The 14081-nt window shown below is 38.4% G+C and overlaps 1 protein-coding gene across 2 annotated transcripts in view; it reads right to left on the reverse strand.

The window, feature by feature from the left end:
• Positions 1 to 14081, reverse strand: part of LOC127621476 (copine-5-like) — a 120374-nt gene that overhangs the window by 43900 nt on the left and 62393 nt on the right. For both annotated transcript variants that reach the window (XM_052095105.1, XM_052095104.1), the window contains 2 exons: positions 3743 to 3846; positions 3320 to 3424 (listed from right to left, as the gene is read on the reverse strand). In XM_052095105.1, the coding sequence (XP_051951065.1) occupies positions 3320 to 3424; positions 3743 to 3846 (209 nt within the window). The remainder of the gene's footprint in view (positions 1 to 3319; positions 3425 to 3742; positions 3847 to 14081) is intronic.

Consider the following 14081-nt stretch of genomic DNA (forward strand, 5'->3'; position numbering starts at 1 on the left):
CAGCACTGATGTCAGAAAAAATATATAGCAGATGCACCAGGGTTCACATGACAAACTCAAAGAATTAAATTTCCCCCCATATCCTGTCTATCAATTCTCAGATCCCACACAGACAGGTCAGAAAACCAGTCACCCCCTCGAGCAAAAAAAACAGTTCCAATCCAACACACAACTGTAGAAATTTCTACCTACTGCAAGAAATTTCTACCAACCGCACAGTGATTCATCAGGAATATTTTCACACAGGAGGCCTGCAGTAATTTCTTCTGTAAATTCCTAAATGTTTTCCTCAGGAGTGTGACTGATTGACATGGTTAAGCGATGTGCCTGTCTCTTCCCAAGATCACAGACTGACACAGATCAGTTTTGACACTACGCAAATAATGACTTCCCTGCACGTCAATCAAACCAAATTTGCTCTCATTTGTTTAAGGCCCCTTAAGGAGGTACCACCCACTTGCTAACCTGATGCAACAAAAGCAGTCATCTCAGTGAAAAGCAGAGGTGAAAGAAGGGATGCAATGTGTCACTAGATGGATTCACACCCATAGGACATTGCACACTGTCTTCAAGCAGTAAAACTATTGCAAAGCATATTAACACAATTTGAACTCTGGCAGATGAAATGAATGGATGATCATATTTTATTACATTTTATCATAACTGAGTCTGATCCTATTTTTATTGTTGCATGTAAACTACCAAAAGTGTAGACGCACTTGATTGAATTAATGTTTCTCATGATCTTAACTTTTTCATCTAAAGGCTTTTGCTTAAATGGTTGAAATGATTTTTGTAATAAATATAAATTTGTGGCAGGGTGGAGGGCGGGGCCGGGTTGTGATTATACACACCCGGTCCCTTATCAGGCTAATTAAGCCTCAGAGAGGGATAAAGGACGATGACAGATGGTGGTGCGACGAGAGAGAGATGTCCGTCATGTGTGTTTGTTTCAGTTTATTATTAAAATATTATTTATGTTGACAAGCCGGTTCTCGCCTCCTCCTTTCCATTGAATCCTTTACAAAATTGTTCCTACATGTGAATTTCTTTACAAAACAATAATATAGCTGCAAACAGCAATTACTGTTGCCAAGCCCAAATGTGTCCCACACTAAGCATAACCCATAGAAAGCACAAAGTGGACATGACTTACATTTCAAATCCACAATTGTTTACAAGTAACCCCAAGCTGGGCTCGAAGCAGTACCCTTTCGATCTCGATGACCCAAGGAACTAATAGACACTAACCTCATGATTTCAAGACAAATAGTTGAGTAAAGAAATTGGGTAAAAATAACAAAGTTTGAGATTTGTTTTACCCATAGGTGGCGCTGTCACCAAACGTGGCATGTACCCTCAGATCATGGTCCTTATGAAGCATACCAATTTTAATTTCTATAAAACAATGCATTGCAGAGATTTAGCCTCACTTTCTGTTTGGCTTCCTTGCTGCTGAATTTGTTGATGTGTTATATGGAAACGGTTTGGTCGAAACAAATTTGGGGCAGATCTTATCAAGTCTGTAGGACACATTATCAAATGTATGTTCTCATCTTATTTCAAGATGGCCGCCAAAGTTGTGGGCAGTGACAGGAGTGGTTGAAAAGGTCATGAAGAAAGTTGTAATAGTCACATTTTGAACTGATGGTGGTGCAAGAGGGTTACCAAAAAGATCCCAAAGTTGGGCAGATTGCTGATCACACCCTCAGCTGGTTTGCCAAATTTGACAACTTTTCTATAGCTGTCAGAAACTCCCAGCCAGAATAATAATAACAAGAAGGACACGATTAAAACAGTGGCCCCTAAAAATATATTTACTTATTTTATAAATAGATGAGTTGGGTGAATGAAAAGCAGCCAAGAAGTGCCCAGCACATTTGGCAACTCCATTACTACTGTTTAATTAAATTGCTTTGCATTATTCTATTATTATTCTATTTTGTGGAACGTGTGTCCAAATTTCTGACCGGTAGTGTACTTGGTCATAATATCATACTGTGCAACACTATTGCTTCAAAGCAGTGATAATTTACTAGCCTTGATAATTTACTATTCTGTCATGAACCCAATATATTAGGATCTGCATAACATCTAAAGCTGTTATTCTGGAGTCTGGACATTTTTCAGTGTAACCATATTCCGACTGGAATAAAATTATTTGTTTCTATTGGCATCTGTTCAGCAGGTAATAATTAGCACAGCACCACAACAGCTGGAGTCTCTATTTTCTTTTTCTCTCCATTTTGCTCTTTCTCCATCTCAAACACACGCACACACACACACACACACACACACACACAAGAGATCAGAGACCAGGTGGGGATTGGGTTGCAGGTGCTTCTGTTCCCTGTGCTCTGATTGGCTATGACAGCTCTCAGACGACACACAGCTGCCAATGTGCCTGCAAGCCTCACCTGGGTCATGAAAATTAACACACACTCCCAAACATAAAGTACACATACATATGCAGATACACATAACACAACAACTGATTGGCATACAGGAAGGTGCATAGGCCTATGGAAACATACATGAACACTCTCATACACACATATATGCTCTATAAATCTCTCCTCTGCGCTGTAGTGCAGGGCTGTCTGTGACATCTGAATCAAAGATCACTGGGACGTGATCACTCTCTACACACACATACCCACTTCACCACAGCCCTACTTTTTGCTGATGTACCATTACACACATAGACACTGCTGAACCATTGCAAAGCAGTATTTAAAATTAAAATATATCATCATTCAAAATTACACTCACCAACGACTTTCTTAGATACACCTGTACACCTTGATTAGATTATTTAATCAGCCAATCATGTGTTAGCAGTGCAATGCATAAAATCATGCAGATACGGGTCAGGACCTTCAGTTAATGTTCACATCAACCATCAGAATGGGGGAAAAATTTGATCTCAGTGATTTCAACAGTCTCTAGAGATTACTCAGAATGGTGCCCAAAACAAAAACATCCAGTGAGTTCTGCATACAGAAACGCCTTGTTGATGAGAGAGGTAAATGGAGAATGGCCAGATTGGCCAGCTGACAAAGTCTACGGTAGCTCAGATAACCACTCTGTACAATTGTAGTGAGCAGAATATAATCTCAGAATGCACAATACGACGAACCTTGAGGCGGATGGGCTACAACAGTAGAAGACCACGTCTGGTTCCACTTTTGTAAGCCAAGAACAGAAAGCATTTCCATTTTATATATATAAAATAACCCTGTTACAAACAGCAAATACTCAAAACAAAATGTGTGTTTGTGATGACAGGTGCAGTAGCATCAGTCTGTACTGTGTGTACCTGTCATAGTCTCCATTGCAGAGTGCTCTGATAGGGATGGTGAATGGCTGCCAAACAGGGTTCAGCGTATTCTTTACCACCTCTGTCTTATGGCAGATAGTGAACCTTTGTAACATAACACAAAGATGTGAAACTCAAAAAAAGCATCATTTCATTTTAAACATTACACATAAACATGCTGCCCCTATACACACTAGGAATTTAAGTAAGATTTGTATTTATTTTTTTTCATACAAGGCTTAAAAGGAGATCAAATTTAAGAGTAAGAGTGAATTTTATTGGCTGAAGAAATGTAACCTTTTCTTTTTTACATAGCTTTCACTTAAAAGAAGACATACACACTGCTCTGACACAACTTCCCTGTCTGAGAGAATGGTTTCTGTCTGAAAATGTTTATGTGCGCAAAAGAGAAAGCTAACTCACGTTCCGTCCTCATTACTTCTGTAGAACACCATGAAAGGGTCAGAACGGCCAAAGAAGTCTTTCTTATCCAGTTTATTGGCACAAAACTGCATTGTGGCACAGTCCTGTGGGAGTAAAAGAAAGAAAGAAAGATTCAATGGAAGGTAAGAGATATAAATACAGAGAGGGCAGCTAAATCTAGTGAAATTGCAGTCTCATTTCTTTTCTTTTTTTTCTGGACAGCTTAGCTGGATGAAGAGATGTTCAGCCCTCAGGCACCCCACAAACCCACATCGCATCTATAGCTAAAGCTATCAACAGCTCTGTGCATAAACACACACACACACACAGTTTATGAAGTTATGTGATAAAGGCAATTACATCTTTATGCATCATGCATGCACCTTCATGATTATAGGTGGAAAACTTTTAAAGGGAAAACAACTCTATTTGCTTATTCTTCAAATTATTCTGGAATAAATAATTTGTTAATGAACGATACCTCCCACAAATACAACTATCCATAACTGAGGCTCAATATTTAGCTCAAGAAATATGGCTGCCATTTTTTAATCAAAGTCTTTCACACCATGTCAATATTGGCACCCCTACAACACTGAGACTGTAATTTTCTCATACTGATAGCAATAATCTTCCACCACTTTCCAATGACTCAGTAGTTGAAAGCATTGTTTTTGCAGCAATATCCCCAATAGAATAGTGTCAGGTCAGCAACAAACATTTGCCTCACACTTATTATTACTTCTTACAATAATACATGAAAGGGCTTAACAAGAGCTGTTTTCTTTCCTGTGTTGATGTGTTTTCCTACTGAAATAGGAAGTTGAGCCAGGGTGTATTGAGTTTTTTTTTAATAGCCAATAGCCTTTGGATTACATTATAACTGTGAACCATTATTTGCTACTTGCTAACCCTTGCTAATCAATCTTTTTTTTTGTCTTTTCCCAAATGAGAGAGACTGTAAATTTTAAATGTGTATACTACTAAAAGTTAATGTTATCAAGTTTTAGGAGTACACAAGCATACAGATGGAGGCAAAGCTAACAGAAATGAACTAAAGCCGTAAAACTCAAATTTTGATTTCATGGTTTAAAACTTTAAAAGATTCTAAGCTACTATTTGCACCCAGGTGTAAACAGAACCTCACACACAATGCAGCTATTTCACCCTAATAGTATATTAGAAACCTAGAAATTTTCTTTAATACTACTTATAATAATAAATAAACATGAATATAAACGTAGTTTACTACAGTTATATTGTAGTAACCATGTTTTTGGCAGAAACCATAGATCTTATCCAATTGACAATGGTGTTACTATATTAATATGATATTATTATAGTAAACATGTTTAATTTTGTGGTTATTATTACTTAAAAATACCATAGTGATACTATGGTTACTATAGTAAAACTATGCTAGGGAGGTTTAGTGGTAATGGTTGGTGTAATGTGTCTGTGGGACACAAAATAAACACATACTGTATAGCATGCTGCAGTCCTACAGTATATTGTCTGTTAGTATTTAATTAGGGGTGCAAATAGCATCCACCATTATATGTACCAGGGTTGCATTGCAAATACAGGTGAAACTCGAAAAATTAGAATATCGTGCAAAAGTTCATTAATTTCAGTAATTCAACTTAAAAGGTGAAACTAATATATTATATAGACTCATTACAAGCAAAGTAAGATATTTCAAGCCTTTATTTGATATAATTTTGATGATTATGGCTTACAGCTTATGAAAACCCCAAATTCAGAATCTCAGAAAATTAGAATATTACATGAAATCAATAAAAAAAAAGGATTTTAAATACAGAAATGTCGGCCCTCTGAAAAGTATAATCATGCATATGTACTCAGTACTTGGTTTGGGCCCCTTTTGCATTAATTACTGCCTCAATGCGGCGTGGCATGGATGCTATCAGCCTGTGGCACTGCTGAGGTGTTATGGAAGACCAAGATGCTTCAATAGCGGCCTTCAGCTCTTCTGCATTGTTTGGTCTCATGTCTCTCATCTTTCTCTTGGCAATGCCCCATAGATTCTCTATGGGGTTCAGGTCAGGCGAGTTTGCTGGCCAATCAAGCACAGTAATACCATGGTCATTGAACCAGGTTTTGGTACTTTTGGCAGTGTCAAGTGTCAGTGTCAGTGTACTTTTGGTGCCAAGTCCTGCTGGAAAATGAAGTCAGCATCTCCATAAAGCTTGTCTGCTGAAGGAAGCATGAAGTGCTCTAAAATGTCCCGGTAGACGGCTGCGTTGACTCTGGACTTAATAAAGCACAGTGGACCAACACCAGCCGATGACATGGCTCCCCAAACCAACACAGACTGTGGAAACTTCACACTGGACTTCAAGCATCTTGGATTGTGTGCCTCTCCATTCTTCCTCCAGACTCTGGGACCTTGGTTTCCAAATGAGATGCAAAATTTGCTCTCATCAGAAAAGAGGACTTTGGACCACTGAGCAACAGACCAGTTCTTTTTTTCTTTAGCCCAGGTAAGACATTTGACATTTGAAGCCCATGTCCAGGACCCGTCTGTGTGTGGTGGCTCTTGATGCAGTAACTCCAGCCTCAGTCCACTCCTTGTGAAGCTCCCCACACATTTGAATGGCCTTTTCCTGACAATCCTCTCCAGGCTACGGTCATCCCTGCTGCTTGTGCACCTTTTTCTTCCACACTTTTCCCTTCCACTTTACTTTCTATTAATGTGCTTTGATACAGCACTTTGAGAACATCCAACTTCTTTTGCAATTACCTTTTGAGGCTTTCCCTCCTTGTGGAGGGTGTCAATGATGGTTTTCTGCACAACTGTCAGGTCAGCAGTCTTCCCCATGATTGTGAATTCAACTGAACCAGACTGAGAGACCATTTAAAGGCTCAGGAACCCTTTGCAGGTGTTTAGCTGATTAGAGTGTGACACTTTGAGCCTACAATAATGAACCTTTTCACAATATTCTAATTTTCTGAGATTCTGAATTTGGGGCTTTCATAAGCTGTAAGCCATAATCATCAAAATTATATCAAATAAAGGCTTGAAATATCTTACTTTCTTGTAATGAGTCTATATAATATATTAGTATCACCTTTTAAGTTGAATTACTGAAATTAATGAACCTTTGCACGATATTCTAATTTTTCGAGTTTCACCTGTAATATTTGCCAATATTTGCACTGGAGTATAAATAGAATCTACCCTTATTTGCACCAGGGTGCAATTAGCATCTGGCTAAAAAGTTTCATAATATAGTAATCTTGTTCAGTAAGGCATTTTTTCCTTCTGACGACAGAGTGCTTTTATGCTAATTCAACTTTCCTCCAGTTAATGTTATCTAAAACAGCAGTTGATTTATAATTGTAAAGCTATCTGTAGAATATTTATAGGGGGGAACATAAAATAAAGTGTTAATTTAATAATCTACTTTCCACTCCTTGCTCTGTGCAAAAAAATGTTTTATAATTGTTTACTTCACTTTGCACATAAACTAAAATATCCATCTAATTTATTTATTGTGATATAATGAAGAAATTATTTTGGTAAGACAAAAAAATGGTTTGAGGCCCCTACATGTTTATTTTGTGCCCCAAATGGTTAATATGTGCCAGCCATTAGCATTCGGTTCCATAGTTGGCACATGGAATACACAATGAACCAATTAGCAGCTAAACACTGTCTTGCATTGAGGGTGCCAATCAGAGAATGATGGAATTGTAGGCTTGAGTTCAGGATTAGAGAGTGAAAGAATAGATTGAAGGAGAACATTTCCAGAGAAACAATTCTAATGACACTCCATCCAATGTGTGGTTCATATATTACATTCCAGTAATGACTGACATCAGTGTAATCCTGCTTGCTATAGGCTTCTCAGTCTAGAGGGGCATTATTAACACAATGTAGACCATTGTCGTTAGCCATAATGGTATGATGTGAGAACACAATGATATGAGGTCATTAGTCTTAATAGTATATCTACTGATGAGCATGCAGAGGAATGGCCTGAGGACTTTTCGTGTTCTAGGGATAATTCACAGCTCATTTAATGGCTAAAAGAGAAACCTATCTTCATTAGCATACATTTGCTTGACTTGTTGCATGACTGAAGCAAAAAGAGTGTGGGGGGAGGACTTTTAGGCTAAAAAGATAGCCTAAAACATTCAAATCAAACATTTACTACAATTACATTCCCATCAATGGGAATTTAGTAGTACCGTCGATTCAGGCTAAGAATAATTTTAGAAGAGAAAAGTAAAATACCATACCATGCTAGATTTGAATACAGCCCCTATGAACTGAACAATCAGGTATGAGTGGCTAAAAATGCTTTATTGGGCAACAGTAAACCATCTGCAGTTGAAGTCAGAAGTTTACATACACTTAGGTTGAAGTCATTAAAACTAGTCTTTAACCACTCCACAGATTTAATATTATATCAAGTCGTTTAGGATATCTTCTTTGTGCATGACACTAGTAATTTTTCCAACAATTGCTTACAGACAGATCGTTTCACATTTAATTGACTATATCACAGTTCCAGTGGGTCAGAAGTTTACATACACCAAGTTAACTGTGCCTTTAAGCAGCTTGGATAATTCCAGAAAATTATGTCAAGCCTTTAGGCAATTAGCTTCTGATAGGAGGTGTATTAAATTGGAGGTGTATCTGTGTATGTATTTTAAGGCCTACCTTCAAACTCTGTGTCTCTGCTTGACATCATGGGAAAATCAAAAGGAATCAGCCAAGACCTCAGAATAAAATTGTGGTCCTCCACAAGTCTGGTTCATCCTTGGGAGCAATTTCCAAATGCTTCAAGGTACCACGTTCATCTGTACAAACAATAGTACACAAGTACATACACCATGGGACCATGCAGCCATCATACCACTCAGGAAGGAGATGCATTCTGTCTCCTAGAGATGAACGTAGTTTGATGTGAAAAGTGCAAATCAATCCCAGAACAACAGCAAAGGACCTTGTGAAGATGCTGGAGGAAACAGGTAGACATGTATCTATATCCACAGTAAAACAAGTCCTATATCGACATAACCTGAAAGGCTGCTCACCAAGGAAAAATCCACTGCTCCAAACCACCATAAAAAGCCAGACTACAGTTTGCAAGTGTACATGGGGATAAAGATCTTACTGGAGAAATGTCCTCTGGTCTGATGAAACAAATATTTAACTGTTTGGCCATAATGACCATTGTTATGTTTGGAGGATAAAGGGTGAGGCTTGCAAGCCGAAGAACACCATCCCAACCGTGAAGCATGGGGGTGGCAGCATCATGTTATGGGGGTGCTTTGCTGCTGGAGGGACAGGTGCACTTCACAAAATAGATGGCATCATGAGGAAGCAAAATTATGTGGATATTTTGAAGCAAAATCTCAAGACATCAGCCAGGCCATTAAAGCTCAGTCGCAAATCGGTCTTCCAAATCGACAATGACCCCAAGCATACCTCTAAAGTTGTGGCAAAATGGTTTAAGGACAACAAATTCAAGGTATTAGAGTGGCCATCACAAAGCCCTGACCTCAATCCAATAGAAATTTGTGGGCAGAACTGAAAAAGCGTGTGCAAGCAAGGAGGCCTACAAACCTGACTCAGTTACACCAGTTCTGTGTGGATGAATGGGCTGAAATTTCAGCAACTTTTTGTGAGAAGCTTGTGGAATGCTACCTAAAAAGTTTGATCCAAACGTTAAACCTTCTTATCACATGACTTGTTGAGTGAGTTATCATGGAGACATAGCACATGTGGAGTCTTCACACTATTCTCTGCAGCATCCACGCACAACTCACCACATGCCCCACCAAGAGCGAACCACATTATAGTAACCACGAGGAGGTTACCCCATGTGACTCTACCCTCCCTAGCAACTGGGTCAATTTGGTTGCTTAGGAGACCTGGCTGGAGTCACTCAGCAAGCCCTGGATTTGACCTTGCGACTCCAGGGGTGGTAATAAGTATTAATACTCGCTGAGCTACCCAGGCCCCGACATTTCACATTCTTAAAATATAGTGATTCTAAGACAAGGAATGTTTTCCATGATTAAATGTCAGGAATTGTGAAAAACTGAGTTTAAATGTATTTTGCTAAGGTGTATGTAAACTTCTGACTTCAACTGTAAATTACAGCATAATTAACCATATAAATGATAGTTTGTCATAGAGAAAGCTGCCTCTCTTTAGCTAAATTGTACTTTGGAGAAGATCATTATCACTATTTTGGATTTGTAGACATTTTCTTGTCACTGAAAGTAATTTGGTTGGGTGACTTCCTGGAAACGGCATTTTGAAGACATATACAATCCTTTTTCCCTCTATTAAACCAAAGGGTTCATCCCCACATGGTGCTGTTCTTTTGCATGTACCTGATCAAACCCTCATATCATAACATCCTGTAAAATCTTTTGATGTACCTTATTCAACCATCCAAAGGCATATATATCAGACAGAGATGTACTAATATATTAGCCTCACAGAGGGAAAAGCTTTTTGAGCATTGCAAATGAGCTTGAGTTGCCCCGTGGATGTGTGCAATCTACCGCTCAAATGAGCAATCCTTTGTTTATGTGTGTGTGTGCAAGAGTATTTGAGCCTGAAGTCAACGCAAGATAGCGATTTACAACCCAGAAAAGCTGTAATTTACTCTGGGCTGCTATTTCAGATGTTTAATGAGTACTATCACCAGCGACAGAGTAAACTTTACTAGGCAGAGAGAAGAAACCGTAAACTGCCCTCTTTGTACATTCCAGAGAGAGGACATAATAAAGACATTAGAAGAATAGAGTTAGACACTATATTCTCTGCCAGTACAAGCAATGCATGGTTTTAACACTCATGTTGTTTGGGGTCTCAGAGATAGCTTGAAGTATCAGTTTAATACTTCATGAATTTTCCTAATCTTTTGAGAACTGTTTATAAACAGAATTTAAATTTGATAAAATTCTTCAACCTTTCTCTATGATAAATGCTCCATTACTTACATATATACAGTGAGGAAAATAAGTATTTGAACACCCTGCTATTTTGCAAGTTCTCCCACTTAGAAATCATGGAGAGGTCTGAAACTGTCATCGTAGGTGCATGTCCACTGTGAGAGACATAATCTAAAAAAAAAAAAATCCAGAAATCACAATGTATGATTTTTTAACTATTTATTTGTATGATACAGCTGCAAATAAGTATTTGAACACCTGAGAAAATCAATGTTAATATTTGGTACAGTAGCCTTTGTTTGCAATTACAGAGGTCAAACGTTTCCTGTAGTTTTTCCACCAGGTTTGCACACACTGCAGGAGGGATTTTGGCCCACTCCTCCACACAGATCTTCTCTAGATCAGTCAGGTTTCTGGGCTGTCGCTGAGAAACACGGAGTTTGAGCTCCCTCCAAAGATTCTCTATTGGGTTTAGGTCTGGAGACTGGCTAGGCCACGCCAGAACCTTGATATGCTTCTTACAGAGCCACTCCTTGGTTATCCTGGCTGTGTGCTTCGGGTCATTGTCATGTTGGAAGACCCAGCCTCGACCCATCTTCAATGCTCTAACTGAGGGAAGGAGGTTGTTCCCCAAAATCTCGCAATACATGGCCCCAGTCATCCTCTCCTTAATACAGTGCAGTCAGCCCTGTCCCATGTGCAGAAAAACACCCCCAAAGCATGATCCTACCACCCCCATGCTTCACAGTAGGGATGGTGTTCTTGGGATGGTACTCATCATTCTTCTTCCTCCAAACACGGTTAGTGGAATTATGACCAAAAAGTTCTATTTTGGTCTCATCTGACCACATGACTTTCTCCCATGACTCCTCTGGATCATCCAAATGGTCATTGGCAAACTTAAGACGGGCCTTGACATGTGCTGGTTTAAGCAGAGGAACCTTCCGTGCCATGCATGATTTCAAACCATGACGCCTTAGTGTATTACCAACAGTAACCTTGGAAACGGTGGTCCCAGCTCTTTTCAGGTCATTGACCAGCTCCTCCCGTGTAGTTCTGGGCTGATTTCTCACCTTTCTTAGGATCATTGAGACCCCACGAGGTGAGATCTTGCATGGCTCCCAGTCCGAGGGAGATTGACAGTCATGTTTAGCTTCTTCCATTTTCTAATGATTGCTCCAACAGTGGACCTTTTTTCACCAAGCTGCTTTTTAATTTCCCCGTAGCCCTTTCCAGCCTTGTGGAGGTGTACAATTTTGTCTCTAGTGTCTTTGGACAGCTCTTTGGTCTTGGCCATGTTAGTAGTTGGATTCTTACTGATTGTATGGGGTGGACAGGAGTCTTTATGCAGCTAACGACCTCAAACAGGTGCATCTAATTTAGGATAATAAATGGAGTGGAGGTGGACATTTTAAAGGCAGACTAACAGGTCTTTGAGGGTCAGAATTCTAGCTGAGAGACAGGTGTTCAAATACTTATTTGCAGCTGTATCATACAAATAAATAGTTAAAAAATCATACATTGTGATTTCTGGATTTTTTTTTAATATTATGACTCTCACAGTGGACATGCACCTACGATGGCAATTTCAGACCCCTCCATGATTTCCAAGTGGGAGAACTTGCAAAATAGCAAGGTGTTCAAATACTTATTTTCCTCACTGTATGTTCATGGTCTCAGAGACCCCATATATACAATTGATTCATTTTAACATGCAATGATTCTTTGGCTAGTAAACACACAGTAGAAATACACTCCTGGCAACTGTTTATTTTCATTTCTATTTATGTATTTTAACAAAGGCTGGATAATCTGGTAAAACAGAGGTATACATCTTCAATACAGTATCTGATTACTTTGCTTTACCTTTATTTAATATTTGAATGGAAATAAGAGGTTCATTTTGAAATTAAGATTATTATTTGTACACATACATTATTGGGATCTCTGTATCCCCGAACACAAAAGGAGTAAAGTCAGTCTCAACAGAACATGACAGTTAACCTATGACCACAAACTGTGTATTTATGAGTCCAAAGAACCAGTGTCGTGTGATGGACTTTAAAACGAGGAGGCCTGAGAGTGCCGTTGTCTCAGGGTTTGATAATTTTTATTTTATTTTTAAATTCAATGTAAATTTGTACATCCGTTCCATTTGATGTTTACATAGTTTTCAGATTAAACCCATTCAGAAATCGGATTTATCTCAAAAATAGGACGAAAAAAAAATAGGCCTATAATATGTATATTCAACTATGGTTTGAAAAAAAAAAAAATGTAAACTATGGTTAAAAAAAAAGTCATATACTTGCACATTTAATTTAAATATGTACCCTACATATATGCCCAAATATATGAATGCATAAAATCATGCAAGATACAGGTCAGAAGCTTCAGTTAATGTTCACATTAACGATCAGAATGGGGAAAAAGTGATCTCAGTGATTTCGACCATGGCATGATTATTGGTGCAAGACAGACTGGTTTGAGTATTTCTGTAACTGCTGATCTTCTAGGATTTTTATGCACAACAGTCTCAAGAGTTTACTCAGAATGGTACCAAAAACAAAAAACATCCAGTGTGCAGTAGTTCTGTGGATGAAAATGCTTTGATGGTGAGAGAAGTAAAAAGTGAATGGCAAGACTTTTTTGAGCTGACAGAAAAGCCACGGTACCTCAGATAACCACTCTGTACAATTGTAGTGAGCAGAATAGCATCACAGAATGTACAACACGTCAAACATTGAGGTAGATGGGCTACAACAGCAGAAGACCACGTCAGGCACTTTATTAGGGCCATAGTGTTCCTAATAAAGTGCTCAGTGAGTGTATATACTGTATCTTCATTGCCACATATACCATTTTTGAATGGGAAGGCATATTTAATACATTGTATATTACACTGTTAATAAGCATAATTAACAACACTATAATACAATTTCACAATATGATACAATGTGCTATCCACATTATTTGAACTCACATTTCCTAAAATGTTATTTGTTTTGTTTTTGTACAGTCGATTATTCTTTCACCTGAATTTTTTGCTTCCCTTGCCTCCTCTGAGAAAATACCACTGCAAAGAACCATAAACCTAGATTTAAACGAATTCTCTAAATTAGCATTTTAATGCTTATCGTTTTCCAGGCCATTTCTCCCATTTATAATAAGTGTAATCTAACCCATCTAGTGCTATCCACTGTGTTTTATTTGTTCCCTTTTGTATGCAGAAGCAATCAAGACTGACATGTCAGGACTAATTAAAAATGAATAAGTAAAATATTAGATGCTGGCTTACACAAGTCTCTCCAGTTCTTTTTGCTGTTGTGTTGTAATTAAAACAAATGATCAATGCATGACTTGAAACAAGAAGCATGTCAGAAAAGTGTCCAAATCC

Source organism: Xyrauchen texanus, chromosome 27 (assembly GCF_025860055.1).
Source record: "Xyrauchen texanus isolate HMW12.3.18 chromosome 27, RBS_HiC_50CHRs, whole genome shotgun sequence".
Taxonomy (NCBI): Eukaryota; Metazoa; Chordata; class Actinopteri; order Cypriniformes; family Catostomidae; genus Xyrauchen; species Xyrauchen texanus.